This window comes from Oryctolagus cuniculus, chromosome 18 (genome assembly GCF_051225735.1).
Source record: "Oryctolagus cuniculus isolate XC-2025 breed Fujian yellow rabbit chromosome 18, ASM5122573v1, whole genome shotgun sequence".
Taxonomy (NCBI): Eukaryota; Metazoa; Chordata; class Mammalia; order Lagomorpha; family Leporidae; genus Oryctolagus; species Oryctolagus cuniculus.
This window is the reverse complement of record NC_142884.1, coordinates 62,194,656-62,213,124: the sequence shown is the minus strand read 5'-3', so window position 1 is coordinate 62,213,124 and position 18,469 is coordinate 62,194,656. Positions and strand designations below refer to the sequence as shown.

Below are 18,469 nucleotides of genomic sequence, written 5' to 3'. Positions count from 1 at the left end.
ATATAAAATTATCTTTGGTGAACTTAAAAAAAAATCATTTTAGAAGAAGCTGGCATTTTGGTACACTAGGTTAAGCTTCTGCCTGCAACACTGGCATGCCATATGGACACTGGTTCAAATTCTGGCTGCTTCACTTCTGATCCAGTTCCCTGCTAATGCAAGTTGGAAAGCAGTGGAAGACGGCCCAAGTGCTTGGGCTCCTGCCACCCACCTGAGTCTTGAATGGAGTTTCAGGCTCCTGGCTTCAGCCTGGCCCAGCCCCAGCCATTGTGGTCACTGAGGAATGAACCAGAGGATATAATATCTCTTTCTTTCTGTCTCCCTCTCTTTGTAACTCTGCCTTTCAACTAAATAAATAAATCTTTTTAAAAAGTCATTTAAGGGGCTGGTGCTGTGAGGCAGCGGGTTAACACCCTGGCCTGAAGCGCGGGCGTTCCATATGGGAGCCGGTTCCAGACCCGGCTGCTCCACTTCCAATCCAGCTCTCTGCTATGGCCTGGGATAGCAGTAGAAGATGGCCCAAGTCCTGGGGCCCCTGCACCTGTGTGGGAGACCTGGAAGAAGCTCCTGGCTCCTCGCTTCGGATCAATGCAGCTCTGGCCGTTGTGGCCACTTGGGGAGTGAACCATTGGATGGAAACCCTCCCCGCCCCCGCCTTTCCTTCTCTCTATGTGTAACTCTGACTTTCAAATAAATTAATTAAAAAAAAAAAAAGTCACTTAAGAAACCCAGCAAGGCTACAGTCCTGGTAGTTGTGGCAGTAGCAACTGGCAGAGATGATGGCGGTGGTGGTACCAACAGTGAGGATCACAACAGTGGTTAGGAGTAGTCCCCATCCTCGCTGTCTTTCACAATTCGAAAAGCTACACCGTGTAAGTCTTGCCCCATGCAACAGGTGAGCGGGGTGCGTGCGAGAGCGAGGTTCAAAGGTCGGCACCAAGACCAGCAGCATCCTAGGCTCCTCCTTATGCTGTCCACTCAAGTGTCAGAATCCACTTCTCTGAGGGAAAGTCGGAGCCACTATTCCTTGTGTCTTCCAGCGACGTGGTACCAGCTCTTAAAGGGAAAAAAACAAAAAAAACAAAAAAAAACCAAGAAAAGGAAGAGCGGGCCCAGGCAGAGACACCCCATACAGAGGAGGCTTCTCTCCAGAGCTAGCCGTAATGACCGGACAGGGAGGGAAGCCCAAAAGGGTGGAGCCTGTTAGGCACTGCACTGCGTGCCCTCCCGGCCGTATGTTGAGCCCTAGCCTCTGGTTCTCACAATACGGCCTTGTCTGGACAGTGATGCAGCCAGTGAGGACCGGTGTCCTCCAGGGTCGATGGCCGAGCCGGGACAGGGACACGAGGGAGAACGCACGCGGTGACAAAGGCAGAGGCTGGAGCCATGGGTCGCATGCAGACCCCGAGGAGCCAGGGAGGGCCGAGCAGGAATTTCCCTGCGGCTCCCACGGGGGCACAGCCCTGCCGACACCTTCCATGTGGACTTTCTGCCTCCGGGACGTGGGGCAGTCAGTGTCTGTGGTTTTAGGTCTCTCGGTGCAGCCTGGGAAACTAGCACAGGGCCTAACAGGATTTTTCCTTCCGAGACTGAAGTGCAACAGCAGCAGTTAGGATGCCTAAGGGTGAGCGCCGAGGGAAGTGTTCGGGCTCGGAGACATTTTCAACCTTACAACACATTTTAAAATCCCTCTACGTACATCTCTCTTGACCCTGTAAACTGTTCTTGTTACACACCTGGAATTCACAGCATCACCCTGCAGACCCGCCTGCCTTGGCCAGCTGCGCGGGCTGATCACTAGAATCCTGCCTTGGTCAACTGGCCACCGCTTTTTTTTTTTTTTTTTTAAAGATTTATTTATTTGCTTGAGAGGCAGTTACAGACAAACAGAGGAGACAGAGAGGTCTTTCATCCACTGGTTACTCCCCAAATGGCCGCTATGGCCACAACTGGGCCAGTTTGGATCCAGGAACCAGGAGCTTCTTCCAGGTCTCCCACGCAAATGCAGGGGCCCAAGGACTTGGGCCATCTTCTACTGCTCTCCCAGACCAAGGCAGAGAGATAGATCAGAAGAGGGGTAGCTGGGACTAGAACCAGTGCCACAGGCAGATACTTAACCCACTACTCCGCAGCGCCGGCCCCCTGGCCATAGCTTTATGCTCCCAGGATGGGGAAATGGTCTTTGGTTCCAGTTCTGGAAGGGATCTCCTAGTCCCTTGTTGAAGTTTACAGAGGAATGAAGGCCATTTGTACAGGAGGGTTCTTGTTCACACAGAGCCTTCTCTCCGTTTGGAAGAGCAGTGTCTGCAGAGTGGGCCAGCCTGCTTCTGCTGTGCCCACTGCACAGAACACATCCCCAGTGTTGTCCACTGACCGAGGGTAAGACAGGCCAGTAAAAGGAAGGAACTTTCCATTCGGTCTGTGGGGCTCCAGTGTCACTTCCTCCCCAGGTCCCAGCCCTGCTCGGCCTTCACAGACAGGCACGGGGTGACGCGGGGACACAGGCGCCACATCTTCGGACAGCGAGTGCCTTCTGGAATTCAAAAAGCAGAGCAGCTCACAGAAGCCATGCCCATGCTGAGCCACAGTTTGCCTGGCCTCTCTCAGCAATGCAACTACGGCCACAGGGCATCTCAGTGAGAGCTAAAGGGGAGGAGACGATTTATAGACTTACAGTGTATTTAAAGGGATGTTTTCAAAGATTTTTATTTATTTTACTTATTTGAGAGGCAACCAAAGAAACAGGCAAAGCTCCCATCAGCTGGCTCCCTAAATGATGAGGATCTGGAAATGGAACCCAGGCCCACGTGTGGGTGGCAGAGACCCAACTACTTAAGTCACTGCCCACTGCCTTCCAGACTGTGCACCAGCAGAAAGCTGGAAATGGGAGTGGAGTCAGGACCCAAACCTGGGCAGTCCAGCATGGGACACAGACATCCCAAGTGGTGTCCTAACCTTTGCACCACTCACCCACCCGATTAAAGCTATTTTTAAATCCTCTGTGCCCCTTGACACTAAACAACAACAAAGGCTGGATTCTTGTTAAATGCCTGGTATTCACAATATCAATAAACACTGCGACCCTCCTCCAGCAGAAATGTGAAATAACCATTCATGAAGATATGAGGAAGCCGCTTCTGCCATTAGAGTCCAAAGGGGGACTCAGCAAGCGTTAAAAATCACCCCCACGTGGCTGGTGTTGTGCAGGAGGTAAGACACTGCCTGTGTTACCAGCATTCCATACAGGCACCAGCTCAGGTCCTGGCTACTCTGCTTCTCATCCAGCTCCCAGCTAATGTGCCTGGGAAAGCAGAAGATGGCCAAGTGCTTGGGCCCCTGCACCCACGTGGGAGACCTGGAAGAAGCTCTTGGCTTAGGCCTGGCCTAGTCCTGGCTGTTGCAGTCATTTGGGGACTGAACAAGGGACAGGCGATCTCTCTTTCTCTCTAATTCTGTCTTTTAAATATATAAAAGAAATCTTAAACAGAAAATTCACTGCTGGGCCTTTCAGATCCGCCACCTGTGGTGGGCCCACCACCAACATGCAGATTTTGTGAAAACGACCATCACCCCTGAGGTGGAAGTCCTGGATGCAGCAGAAAATGTAAAGGCCAAGATCCAGGACAAGGAAGGAATTCCTCCCGATCAGCAAAGGCCGACCCTTGCTGGCCAGCACCTGGAAGACGGGTGGACTCTGTCTGACTCCAGCATTCAAGAGGAGTCCACTCTTCATCTTGTGTTGACACTTTATGGTGGTGCTAGGAAGAGGAAGAAGTCTTACATCACTCCCAAGAATAACCAGCATTGGGGGCTGGCGCCGTGGGGCAGGGGTCACACCACCACCTGCGATGCTGGCATGCCATACGGGCACAGTTTTGATTTCCTGCTAATGCACCTGGGAAGGCAGTGGAAGATGGCCTGAGTGCTGGGCCCCTGCCGCTCACATGTGAGACCTGGATGGAGTTCCTGTCTTCAGCCCAGCCCAACCCCAGCAGTTGTAGCCATTTGGAGAATGAATCAGCAGATGGGAGATCTCTCTCTCTCTCCTCTCTCTGTAACTGTCTTGCAAAAAAATAGATAAATTTTTTTTTTTTTTTTTACAAAGGAGCGCGCATAAGAGGAGGCTGTCTGAGTGCCGTGGCAGTCCGAGTACTACGCGGGGGACGAGACAGCAGCCGGTCGCCTGGGCTGCGAGTGCCCTTCGGACGACTGTGGCGCTGGAGTGCTTCTGGCTAACTACTTTGACACACACTGTGGCAACTGTTGTCTGACTTCCTGCTCCAACAAACCAGCAGACAAGCAATTGTATACGAGGGGTTATAAAATACATGAACCAACATAAAAAACCACCAGCACTCTGGGGTGGAGGCCTGGGTTCGCTCAGAACCTGGCTCCAGCCATCGGTCATCATGGATCCCAAACCCTGCCCCTCTGGAGATGCTTCCAGCTTTTGCTTATTTTTGAAGAAATCCTTGTCTAAAAATTCCAGCAAGGCACTGTCTTGGAGTTGGCCTCAACAGATTTTATCTTGAGAACGTATGTTCTATTTTCCTGTATTTGGTAATTTTGGATCGTAACTCTGATATTATAAATGTGAAATTATGGAAACTCTAGATTCTGTTCCTCTCTGATGAGTAAAGTTAGTTTCTGCTTTTATTTGTTCAGCATGTAATTATCTCGCTTGTTTCGGGGGTTTGCCAGTGATGGAGGCAGATGGAACTTGGGGATTCTCTCTGGATCTTTCCTTTTCCTCCAGCGGCTGTGTCTCCCCAGATTCCATCCCTGGTCCCCCCAGCAGAACGACTGTGATTTCTCTGCCAGGACCCGGACAGTGTCGGTGCCTTGCCCAACAGCCTTTCACCCTCACCCCTAGGCTAAAAGCCGAGATGGTGGGAACCCAGCCGTGTGCCTCTCCTCTCTCCTACGCCTGGACTCCCTTCAGTCTGCCTGCTCCTCACTGCGGTGACGCCAGGAGCTCTCGGTACGTCACGGCCAGAGCTCACGGCTGTTATCTGAGGGCTGCCAGGCTCATGGGCTACAGCTCGGTGCCTGCTGCCCCAGTTACTGTCTTCGGGATGAACTCAGGAATGTGGCCACCCGACACTGACAACGCTCACAGCCATGCAAGCTGCAGTGTACGGACTGCCCAAGCCTCTCGTGCCGTAGTGCTGTCCAGTTTCTCCACGTTGACAAGGCCCACTCTTTGGCTGGAGGCCAACAGAAAGGACAGGCCTCCACACAACCCTCTCCTGGGGACCCCAGCTAATCTGCTTGGCAGCAAGCCTAAGACAGAACAGGTTTAAAGGGGGCTCCTTCTGGCTTCTACGAGGCTGTCGGCTACATAACAGGCCATAAAGAGGCAAGCAGGGAAAATAGGTTTTTCTATAAGAATAAAAGTGAGGCCCGTCTTTGTCTCCACGTGGCTACGGTGTTGACTAGACAACACGCTGGCTGTGATGTAATGGGAAAACGTACAGACGGCCTCGCGGGCTGGGGCGACGCCGTCTCCCCTCGCTGATCCCGCTCTCTCTCCTGCGCCTCCTTTTCAAGCTGCCTCTGCCACAGAAGTCCTTGGACGCCACAACGACAGGCCACCGAGAATTCACTGAAACCTGGAATTATCTTTTGGCGCACGGTGGCTTGCGAGACGGTGATTAGAAGCAGGGGAAAACCAACAAGAAACTTCTTCATCCACAAAGCAGCATTTTCATTTCAGCTGTTCCTGGGGGGCAGAACAGAGCCCTACAGAGAAAGCCCACATTGAGAGCTTTGTGGCCAGCGCCGCTTCCCACGAGAGGGACCCTGATGATAATCACACCTACCATTACAAGACTTAACACACCTGGCTGCAAGCACGCACCAGGGAGGGCACTCAGCTGCATCCCATCCCTCCCTCCCCTCTGCTCACTGAGCTGGCACGGTTAGTGGGCTGCAGGGAATGCGGGCTGGGGACGACTCGGGGACCGGAAGTTTTCATTCACGTGGCTTCTGAAGGGAACAAAACCTCCCGTGGCCACACAGTAGGTTCGCATTGTCGCGTCCCCCAGAAACACACACATGTGAGAAATCTGAATACAGTTTCTTTCTTTTTTCATTTTTTTTTTGATTTTTTAAAAGATTTTGTTTATTTATTTGAAAGGCAGAGTTACAGAGGGAGAGGGAGAGATAGAGAGCTTCCATCCGTTGGTTCACTCCCCAAATGGCCACAAAAGCCAGAGCTGGGCCAAGCCAGAGCCAGGAGCTTCTTCCGGGTCTCCCACATGGGCGTAGAAGCCCAAGCACTTGGGCCATCTTCTACCATTTTTCCCAGGCCATTAGCAGGGAGCTGGATCAGAAGTGGAGCAGCTGGGACCTGAACCTATGCCCATATTGGTTGCTGGCATCACAGGCAGCAGCTTAACCTGTTGTGCCAAAGTGCCAGCCCCTTTTCATTTTATTTCAAAGACAGAGGTGGGGGTCGGAGATGCAGAAAGAGAGCTCTTCCACCCCCTGGTTCACTTCCCAAATCCCTGCAACAGCAGGGGCTGGGCCAGGCTGAAGTCAGGAGACCAGGGTCTCCCACATGGGTGGCAAGATCCTAAGTACTGAACAGTCCTGGCTGCATCTCAAAGTCCACGTTAGTGGGAAGCTGGAATCAGAAGCAGAGCTGGCACTCAAACCAGACACTCCGCTCTGGGATGCAGTGCCCCACGTAGCCTCTTCCTGCACTGGATACCCACCCTGGGGCAGGGTTTCCATTTCTTCTCTCACTTTGCTAATCAGGCATTTTGTTCTGCCATACGCACACACACATCCTCTCACCTCTCTAAGGATGTGTGCACTTACAAGGTTTTATAGATTTCTTTTACTAGTGTTGTAATTTATATTTTGAAATCACCTTAATTTATACAAACGTTGTAAAGATGGTAGAGGGTCCCCATTTGCCCCTCACCCAGTTTCCCCTGCTGACTGACGGAACAGTGATCAATTTGCCAGCAGCTTTGCAGATCTTAACAATGGATGAAAAAACACGGATCCTTCTTAACTTCCTCTTGTACAGCACATTCTCACCCTATTGCAGTTTGTTTAATTAGGCGGATTATCGCGTTATGATCTACACCTCCCCACCCCGTCAAAATCCGAGCTGACTGAGAGCTCCCGGTTCCTGGGCAACCCTTTCTCTGCAGAAGTTCTCGCGAGTCGGCCCAGCTGCGGCAGCTGACCTGCAGCCCCTGGGATTATAAACACCTCGGCCCCACTGACACTGGGCTGCTGAACGACTGCCACCTACCTACACATTTCTCGTGACGTCAGAAAAGCAAATCCTCACTTGTTTAGGCCATCGTAGTTGGAATTTTTATAACTTGTAGTTGGACACGTTACAGCAGATAAACTCACTCAACCCAAAGCTTAACCCACACACAGCAGAGGAGAAGGGAGAGAGAAGCATGGGCAAAGTGGCCACGTGGAAACGCTGCGGCTCGGCCTCCGAGCTGAAACAGGAGCAGCGGGGTGTTGATAGCGAGAACGCGGCTCTCTAGGGAAGGAAGGGTTAAGAAACTAGGCCGTGCTCGTACTAACAGATGCTGGGAGCTTGAAAGGGTCAGATTCTAGCATGAGTAAGGCGTGTGTGCGTGACAAAACAATCACTCCTGTAACGGCTTCCCTGACACTTGATTAAATGTGATGTGCAAGCCACAGACAAGCGCTGTGGGTGCCAGGACGTGAATTAGTAATGCAGACTTTCTCTGTAAAATCCAGCTGGGAAGGGGTCTCCATTGAAATCAAGAAGGAAATTAATGCAGAGGTCACTCACTCCTAGCACACCTGTGAAGATAGCAACTTTCTTCCCATACTTGCCCCACAACGGGGAGCAATTCAGCCAGACCTGCAGGAGGAAGCAAGTTTAACTGACACAGCACCGAAGATCTCACGGCTTGAACTCAGCCAGAAAGGAAATATCTGAAACGAGGCCCTTAGTAATGCAGCCTGACCACCCGAGTGAGTCAGGGAGCCGAGTCACCGAGGGGCAGGTGCACAGGCAGGCTACCGTGTTCCAGCTAGCTCGCCTTGCAACTGGCAGCCTCAGCCTATAAACCTGTGCCCTGGTTTGCCTGCAGCCATCACCAGGTGCTGGTTTGCCCAGCGTGTTACAGATCAGACAGAGACTCGTACTAAAAATCCCTGTTGCTGGAAGCATTTGCATGAGTCCATCTGGGGACAAGATAGGAGGCCTGCCTTGGAGAAAGGAAGGCTGACAATCAGACAAAAAGCAGAGGTAAGGAAGCTGCAAATGGCGAGAGACCGACTGACCTCAGTGGCTTTCTGGCTGAGTCCCCGAAGCAGCAGCACAATTACGTGGATGGCAGCTCTGCGCACTTGAACTTCACGATCCGTTTTAGCCACAGCAGTCAGGCAAGCTGTCACCTGGGGGGAATGGGGGAGAAGTCAATAAAAACCAGAATTTCACAGTCACCTGCAGCCTTTCCACTGTGCTCCACTCACAACACATTCACCAAAGCCACCTGGCTTAAGGCGGGTGCATCAGGTGCCTCCTCCTGGATCTGGGGGTACCAGATCGATGCCGACTGGCTTTTCTCAAAAAGCATATAATCAGGTTTGGAATTCATGAGGGAGGTGAAGGAGTGGGAAGGAATACATACATACATACATACATATATATTATGTATTTCTGGGGCCAGCGCTGTGGTGCAGTGACTAAAGCTGCCACCAACTGTGCCGGTATCCCATGTGGGCACCACTCAGAGTCCCAGCTGCCCCACTTGGTCCAGCTCCCTGCTGATGGCCTGGGAAAGCAGTAGAAGATGGCCCAAGTGCTTGGACCCCTCTACCCACGTGGGAGACCCAGAAGAAGCTCCTGGCTCCTGGCTTCGGATTGGCCCAGCTCCAGCCATTTAGGGAGTGAGCCAGCGGATTGCAGACCTCTCTCTCTCTCTCTCTGCCTCTCTGTAACTCTGCCTTTCAAATAAATAAATCAATCTTTAAAAAAATGTATTTCCAAAAAAAGGGTAAGGTCAAATGGAAATATTTCCTCAAAAGTGGGAAAGATCGTTACTTGTCCATCTCTGGGACATCAACCACAGCACAGCTGCATCCAAGGCCCAGGGACCATGGGGAGTTGGCCATGGAGGCCTCAGAGTTCAAGGCTTGGTGCAAAGATGAGGCACCAAGGGAAATACAGACGAATTCCAGCTGATCTCGTGAGCCTGTCCGGACGTCCCTGTCCCTCAGATTGGGGGGTGCACCCTGCGGGAGTCAGCAGGGGCCAAGTCTAGGCACCCCTCGCCTGGGCTTCTCCATTTGTGGAACGGGCCTTTCTCTGCTCAATTACTTTAAAATTCCCATCACAGAAAAGAAACGCTAGAAATTACTTGCAAAACAGGGTCAGGTATTACCTGATAATTATATGTCATACACAAGACGGTTTCTAGACCCTGCACCAGCTGCCTTACCCCCGCCCAGCTCCTAGCAGGCAGGCACAAACATTTTCTAAAATCTCAACAGACACCGCTCAAAATGATGTCAATAGCAACAGCCCTTGCTGAGGCATTCATGCAAGATTTAAAAGACAAAAGCATACATTTTACAAGTGTGGCCAGTGGCAGCAGCCATCTAAAAGGTATGCCTATTTTCTTTGATTGGTCTCTCCCACACTTGTGTTATCAGATTTACTGTGTGAGTGTATTTCTTGGCCAGCAGTAGAGGGATGTGGAACCATGATGAGAAAATAGCCAGATTGTGTGTTTGGAAACATGTATAAATACATATTATGGTTGAAGAATGGTGAGCGCAGGCAAAAATGAGGAAAGAGGCTTGTGCCGAAATTTTAACTATGCAGGTTGTATTTTTCACAGCTTTCAAACAGTTGGGCATAGTTCAAAGTGTCTAATTAATCAGTGATGGCAGAGAGATTAGAAGAAGTAGCTCGTTCTCAAGCATAATTGCATCTGTGATGCACTGGCGTTTAACCAAGTTGTACATCTATCTGACAAACTTGCAGTTTGCACGTGAAGGGAAATCCCAGGAAAGCTCAACTCTTTGGGGGCCGTTTTTCAAGGACACCTAGGTAGCTGCTTCTGCCTTTGCCCTAGGACCCTCTGACCCCAAAGCCTGCAGTGGTTTCTATGCCTCTGGCATTAACGGTAGAAGCAATTCAGTCCTGGGAGGAATTCCTTGGGCGACCTCCAAACAGGCCACAATATAATAGCTACCTCCACTTTCAGGCTTAGTATTTACAAGGTGAGAGCTGAAATCAGAGAGACAAGTTGGAGCTAGGTCCGAGTCCTTCTTGACACACACTAGTTGAGCTCATTCAGTCTGCCAGCCAAAGGAGGAAAGCCAGCCCACGGCCATGCCAGGAGCGGACGCTCCCGAGTGTTCTGCCTGCCTCTCTCTGGGTTTCGCTTTGGGCCCAGGCTTCCATATTTGGTGCATCACGGCTTCCTGGCCTCGACCTCAGCCAGTGTCCGCCTTCGCCAGCTGCAGGTCTCAGTGCTAGGCTGACTGTGCCTGTTGGGCATTAACTGCACCCCCAGGCTGTCCAGGCTCTTCCCCTGCAAGGCCAGTTGCTGAAGCCCTGCGCCACCTTGGAGGCAGGACTAAGAAAGGAGCACTTACTCCACGGTGTCCTCCAAGCAGCTGGGACGGCCTGCTTGCACAGGCTGTCAGTTACGCCTCTGAGGGACCAGGCTGTCTGCACTGAGCCAGCCAGGACACTCAGGAGGAGGTTCGTGGGCCCCCCTCAACACCTCTGTCCCCAGAACCAAGTTCTATAAAACGTGTGAGGGTGGTCACACACAGTGCGTCCGCAGCAGCAGGATTCCAATGCAGTCTTGCAGGCATCATGCAGAAATAACACAGCTCTGTGTGGCCCAAACTCCCAGGACCTGCCTGTAATGCTGCTCAGGGCGCCAGGCCCCTGGTCCAACACAGGAGGCAGGGAGGAGGTGCGGCCACTGTCCCCCATCTCCCAGTTTGAATGAGTCCCTTCACGGCCAGGTTCTCACCTCTGAAACCAAGGCCACAAAGCCCATGTTCTAGCCCCAACAGCCTTGGTTACGATGGGCAGATGATGTACGGTCTTTACTAATGTATGAAGTGGCGTCTGATTTCTATCCTCTAAGTCCTCCCAGGGGGGCAGAAAACGTTCTCTGTGATCTTTGTGTCACCTGCCCTGAGGGTCAGGGTCCCTGTTGTAATATCTACCCCAGGCAAGGCTTTCTCTTCCCTGGCTCGGTCATGAAAATCACATTCGCTCCGGAGAGCCGAACAGAGAGAGATGGTGACAGCTCTGGAAATGGAGATCAGCTGAAGCAACTTCACACTTGCAAGGAGCCAAGAGCAGTGAGGAGGACACCACTCCCCACACAGCCGGCGCGCGCCAGTATCATCAGGACCGTACAAATAAAGACAACACAAACCGCGGGTTTACCGAACACAGACTCTGGAAAAACCGGGGAGAAGGGAGCAGAGGTGAGGTGTGTAGGGCAGAAGCAGGACTTATTTCCAGCTGCCTCTCCAACCCTGTCCCGGAAGCTCCCCTTGCTGGCCGACCACCTTATCTGAAAAGACCGTCTGCAGACTAGGCAGCCTTAGGAGCAAAGGCAGCGTGCCCGGTAATTCTCACCAACTCAGCTCACTCCGCCAACCTGCCAGGAAGGAAACCATGGTGGCCACTGCTGTGTCTCCGGGGCTTCCTAGGATGTCCGCCCGAGACTTCAGCCCATGGGTCTATGCGTGCTGCAGGGGCTCACTCAGGAAACTGCATTTACTGTAGCAAAACTGGAAATAAATCCCATGCATGAGTGGGATCAGAGGCACTGGCTTTGTGTAAGACCTCTGAGCTCTGGCATGTTGAATTCTGGGCACCACATGAAAAGCGCACAGCTCTCCCTGGAGCTGTCACCTGGGGCACATCCTGCTTATGGCACAGAGGACAGGCCTGTCACTGCAAGTCACATAAATCACATTTCCTTGCCAGAGAAGGGGGGAAAGATGAAGCACCTCTCCAGGTTTGGTTTTGAGCAACATAGCTCTTGACAAAAACAAGAAACTGGGCAGGAAATGAGAAATGCTCTCGGCCGGCGCCGTGGCTCAATAGGCTAATCCTCCGCCTTATGGCGCCAGCACACCGGGTTCTAGTCCCGGTCGGGGTGCCAGATTCTGTCCTGGTTGCCCCTCTTCCAGGCCAGCTCTCTGCTGTGGCCCGGGAGTGCAGAGGAGGATGGCCCAAGTGCTTGGGCCCTGCATCCCATGGGAGACCAGGAGAAACACCTGGCTCCTGCCTTCAGATCAGCACGATGCGCCGGCTGCGGCGGCCATTGGAGGGTGAACCAACGGCAAAGGAAGACCTTTCTCTCTGTCTCTCTCTCTCACTGTCCACTCTGCCTGATTAAAAAAAAAAAAAATTCTCTAAATGGGCGAGAAAATTTGACAGCAACAGAGAAGAAAAACCCAGATTTCCAGTACAGAGTGCGGAAGGATGGAGACTAAACACTCCATCCCCTCGCTCCCAGACTGCCCCGTCGAACACAGATAGTGCCCAACCCTAGAGCAGCCGGCAGCGGGGCCGTCTCTGCAGAGCCCCACAAGCTGCAGGAGAGGAAGCGCATCCATGCCCAGAGAAGACCACGTTAGGAGAGACCACACTGGCTGGCTTCACGAGTCCTGTGCTAAAATATATCGCTTCTATAGTGTTCATTCATTTTCATTTTATTTGAAAGGCACAGAGACAGAGAGAGAGAGAGAAAGTTTGTCCATCTGCTAGGTCACTCCCCAGCAGCTGGTGCGGGGCCAGGAAGAGAAGCCAGGAGCTGGGAATTCAATCCAGGTTTCCCATGAGGGTGCCAGGGACCCAACTACTTGAGCCATCACCGTTGCCACCCAGCGAGTGTATTAGCATGAAGCTGGATTGGAAGCAGAACAAGACTTGAAACCAGGCACCCAATATGAGATGTGGACAGCCCAAATGGGGTCTTTCTTTTTTTATTTTTAAAAAGATTTTATTTATTTGAGAGTTATAGACCGAGAGAGAGAGAGAAAGAGAGGTCCTCCATCCACTGGTTCACTCCCCAAATGGCTGCAATGGCCAGAGCTGTGCCGATCCAAAGCCAGGAACCAGGAGCTTCTCCCTGGTCTCCTATATGGGTGCAGGGGCCCAAGGACTTGGGCCATCTTCTACTGCTCTCTCAGGCCACAGCAGAGAGCTAGATCGGAAGAGGGGCAGCTGGGACTAGAACCGGTGCCCATATGGGAGCCAGCACTGCACATGGAGGCTTAGCCCACCATGCCACAATGCTGAACCCTCAGATGGGGTCTTAACTGCTGGGCCCAACACCTATCCTGATGGCTTCTATAACTGCTTGTTTCTCCTCTTCCTCTGCCAGGCTGTCTGCAGACGGTCACCACCTTCATGACGCCCTGGAGAGTCTAACACAGGATTCCAGCTGCGGTCGCTCAGCGTCTGTGGTCTGCTGTGACAGCCTCTGTTTCGTTAAAGGAAGGGATGATGCTGGGTCCTGCATCTGTGTCCTCCAGCACGTGCGGCACACGACCAAGGCGCACAGAGGAGAATTCCTGCTGTTTGCAGTCAAATACGAGTTTCCTCAGAGCTGAAATCCTTCTGCACCAGTACACACGTGAGCTAAGTGGTTGTGAAACTATGAGAAAGACTTGGAGCACTTGCGTGGGGCACGAAAGGACTGTCACAGGAGAGGCCACAGTCATCCTTTAAAATACAGTTAGATCACTTCATTCCCGTGCTCTTGCTTCCCATCTCCCTCCCGGAGACAGCCGCAGTCTGAACAAGACCCACCTGCACCTTCCTGACACCAGCTCCTGGGAAACTTCCTCCTTCCTTGTTCTCTCGAACCACAATGGCCTTGCTGTTCCCTAGCAAGTCAGGCCTGCACCTGCCACAGGGCCTCTGTACTTGCATTTCCCTCCATCTTCAATGCTCTCTCCCCAGACGCCTGGGTCATCTCCTTGCTTTTGTATTTTGTAGGTCTTTGCTCAAACGTCACTCGTCAATGAAGCTGCTCCCGTGCAGCTGAGTCACAAACAAGTCCCCTCTGTGCTCCTTATCTTGCCAGCCTCAGCGCCTTAGCACTTAGCACCCCCGCCCGGGTACAGATTTGCTCACTGCTTACCTCTGCTGTCCAGAACGTGAGGTCCATGAGGACGGGGACTTGACTGTGGGCACAGCTGGCTCTCCAGCGAGAAGCACGTGGCTTGGCTGTGGTCCCCACAGGCACAGAGTGAGTGCTCAATAAACACTTGTTGAATGGGTAAACAAACACACGGAGAACTACGTAAGAGCCAGCCAAATGTCTGGCTCTTCCCATGTGATGAAGGGAGGCTCAAAGGCTGAAATACCAAGGCTGGCAGGTGTCCAGGCCTGTTCGAACTTGCGGTCCACCCAGGGTAGCTGGCTTGGCGCTGAGGACAAGGCAAGCATGGGGGGCTCCCTAAGAAGGAACATCTAAAAAGAAGACAAATCATATGGGATGGATACACCTGGTTTCCCAAATCAGAGGGGATAGTCTGCCTTCCGAGGTTTCACTGCCCAAAGCAATCTCCTTTAAGATAGAGCTACGGGGGCTGGCATTGTGACGTAGCACATTAAGCTGCTGTCTGCAGTGCCGGCATTCCATATGGGCACTGGTTCAAGTCCTGGCTGCTTCACTTCTGATCCAGCTCCCTCCTAATGCATCTGGGAGAGCAGCACAGGATGGCCCAGGTGCTAGCTTGGGCCCCTGCACCCATGTGGGAGACCTGGAAGAAACTCCTCTGTCTCCTGGCTTCGGCCTGGCCCAGTCCAGGCCATTACAACCATTTGGGGGAGTGAACCAGAGGATGAAAGATCTCTCTCTCTCTGTCTCTACCTTTTCTCTGTAACTCTTCCTCTCAAATAAATAAAGTAAATCTTAAAAAAAAAAAAAAAAAAGAGAGAGAGAGAGAGAGAGTGCGAGCGAGCTACGTGATCTGCCCTGTCTGTGGCTTTGTTCCTATGTCCGTTTTCTCTTTGGCCACGGGCATGGCCACAGTCTTCTAAGTGAACTGAAGATGCTTCCTGAGAGACAGCTTGGAGGAGTGAAGGGCATGCACTCTGGAGCCAGCTGCCTGCATTCTAGTCCTGGCCCTGAGACCTCCTTTCTGAGTGACCTCAGTGACTGATTCAATTTCCCTGTGCCTCGGTTTCCTCTGTGAGGACGGGGTCAGCTGACATATGTAAGGCACTCAGAAGAGTATTATGCTTGCTATGATGACTGATTAAAACATTTTTTTAAACTTTTTTTTTAAGGGTGGCCACTAATGGCGCAACAGGTTAAGCTGCCACTTGGGATGCCCACATCCCTTACCGGAGTGCCGGGGATACAGTCCCACCTCTGCACACCTTATCCAGCTTTCTCACAATGCATTCTGGGAGGCGGCAGATAATGGCCCAAGTGACCAGGTTCCAGCCACCGACTTGGGAGATCTGGATGGAGTTTCCGGTTCCTGACGGGCCTGGCCCAGCCTGGGCTGTTACAGCCTTTTGGGAAGTGACCAGTAAATGGAAGATATTCTCTCCCTCTCCCTCCATCACTCTGCCTTTCAAATATACATATAAACAAACCTCTAAAAGTATTTTTAATTGATAGAGTAATTATACATATTCATGGGGTACAGTGTAATATTTAAGGAGGTTCTTTGTATACAATGAGTGCAATGAGTAAATCAGATGAAGGTAATTGGCAAATCCATCCCCTCAAACCTTCATCGTTTCTTTGTGTTGGGAACATTCAAAATCCTCTCTGCTGGCTGTGTTTGAGTATACTATGAACTGCTGCCGGCCACGGTTACACTGCTGTGCTGCAGCACCGCAGATGATGACATTTGTACACACGGGGACTAGAGTCTCCCATCTTCATTCAGCAGTCAGCAGGCAACACCCAGCACCCAGCACCCAGCACCCACTCCAAGCCCAGTGCTGGCACAGGTACTAGCAGGGACGCAAAGATGGGTGAAAACTGGTCCTGCCCCGGTGTGCTCACCATTTATTAGCAACCAGGACCACTCTGGGACTGGCGCTGCTCAAACAGCTCAGGTCTGGGATCTGCCAATGGCTCCTCCCCTCCATTTAAGGTTGAAATAGATAAAGACGGTCTCAAGGTCACAAACAGAGCTTCCCTTGTGTCGAAAAACAGCCTGCCACCGGTTGTACTACCTTTCTGCAGGCTAAATATGCAATGCACAATCCTTGTTGTGAGCCAGGCAGGCATAAAGCAACGAGGCCTTCGCGCTGTGGCCCTGCCCGCCATCACCCAAACCCCACCGCCCACCCCGTCACTCCAGCCTGCATTCAGAGTCCTTCGAACATATCACTTGCACGCTGCCGTGCGTCTACACAAGCCGCCCGCTCTCCTGCACTGCGCACCTCTGCCTTCGCCAGCTTCTACGTGTCCTGCCCCAGGGGTCTCTTCTCCAGGGTACCTTTGTGAACACCCACACTTCTCCAGCGTGCTCCCACAGCACCCATCCCATGAGCTGATCCTGCCCAGAAGGAAGGGCGGGAGCTCATGGAGGTTAGTATCCCCAGCCTTCAGAAAGGGCCTGACACACTGCAGGGGTTGGGGGTGTCTGAAGGCCACCAGCTGCTCATCCTCACCACTGTCATCATCAGCTCCCTCCAAATGACCAAGAGGCTCCTTAAACAAGTCTTTATATAGAGGAACAAAATATCGTCACTCAAATGTCACCTTTCCAATGAGGCTGACCTGGAAAACCTATTTAATAGTCACTTCCCTAACACCTACCACTACAGTCCTGATCACCCCCCTCTACTCTTTTTTTTTTTACCCAAAGAAACTATCACTGTCTAATCTACCAGACACTTTACTGATGGATTACACACTTTATTGTCTCCTTTCACTAGAACATTCACTCTGTGAAGAAGGGAATCACTGTCTATTTTGAAGAGTGCTATGACTTAGGTGTCTAGAATATCTCTTCTCATACAGTAGGTTCCTGATAAATATTGTTGAATAAATCATTATATCAAGGAGTAGGTGCTTGGCCTGGCAATTAAGACACTTGCAATCCACACTGGAGTATCTGGGTTCAAATCCAGGCTCTAGCTTCTGACTCTAGCTTCCTGTCAGTGCTGATGGTGGAATACGATGGTGACGGGTCAAGTAATTAGGTTCTTGCCTCCCACATGGGAGATCTGGACTAAGCTCCCAGCTCCTGGCTTTTGGACTGTTGCAGGCATTTGGGGAGTGAACAAGTGAGTGGGAGCTTTCTCTCTCTGGTTCAGCTCTCTCTGTCTCAGACTCTGTTTCTCTATCTGTAGCTCAAATTAAAATAAAAAAAAAATCATTTGAAGAATACACATTATCTCTATATCCTTGCAACAATCCTGCATTATAGGTATTTTAAGCCCATTTCCTAGATCAAGAAACTGAGTTTAGAGTCTAAGTCATCATTTTCCCAAGCGAACACAGGCAAGTAGGTGGGGTGGGGACTGCATTTATTCCCATCTGTAAATGGGTCAGGATTGGGGAGGGGGGTGAGCTCCAGAAAGATGCTACTTCTTGACTGTTAACAAATCTGCTTTAGCTCAATCTTCCTGAGCAACCAAACCAAGACATTTCTCCAGTCCTCTTTAAAAAAAAAAAAAAAAAAGAAAGAAAGAAAGAAAAAGACTTATTGATTTGATGGGGCCTGCACTGTGGTGCAGTGGGTTAATGCCCTGGCCTAAAGCGCCAGCATCCCATATGGGTGCTGGTTCGAGATCCAGCTGCTCCACTTCCTGTCCAGCTCTCTGCTATGGTCTGGGAAAGCAGTAGAAGATGGCCCAAGTCCTTGGACCCCTGCACCCATGTGGGAGACCCAGGGGAAGCTCCTGGCTCCTGGCTTCGGATCGGCGCAGCTCCGATTACTGCGGCCAATTGGGGATTGAACCAGCGGATGGAAGATTTCTCTCTCTTGCTGCCTCTCCTCTCTCTGCATAACTCTGCCTTTCAAATAACATAAATAAATCTTTTTTAAAAAAGATTTGAAAGGCAGAGTAATAGAGGCAGAAGCAGAGAGACAGAGAGAGAAAAGTCTTTTATCCTCTGGTGCACTCCCCAAATGGCCACAATGCCTGGAGCTGGGCAGATCCGAAGCCAAGAGCCTGGAGCCTCTTCAAGGTCTCTCAAGTGGATACAGGAGCCCAAGCACACAGCCATCCTCCAGTGCCTTCCCAGGTCACAGCAGAGAGCTGGAAGTGGAGCAGCTGAGACTTGAACTGGTACCCATATAGGATGCCAGCACTACAGGCGGTGGCTTTACCTACTACATCACAGTGCTGGACCCCTCTCCAGTGCTTCTGATAGCAAATCACATGCTGCCAGCAGGCTACAGTCTCCTTATGAGACAGAAAGGGAATAGTCTAGCGATGCAAACAGAACTACGGAGAGAGAAATAAAGAGTGCTCCCAACTGCT

General features: G+C 51.5%; 1 protein-coding gene across 1 annotated transcript in view; it reads right to left on the bottom strand.

The window, feature by feature from the left end:
* TANGO6 (transport and golgi organization 6 homolog) overlaps positions 1 to 18,469 on the bottom strand; it is a 203,248-nt gene that overhangs the window by 28,085 nt on the left and 156,694 nt on the right. The window contains exon 17 of the mRNA XM_070062636.2: positions 8,293 to 8,406. Within this exon, the coding sequence (XP_069918737.2) occupies positions 8,293 to 8,406 (114 nt within the window). The remainder of the gene's footprint in view (positions 1 to 8,292; positions 8,407 to 18,469) is intronic.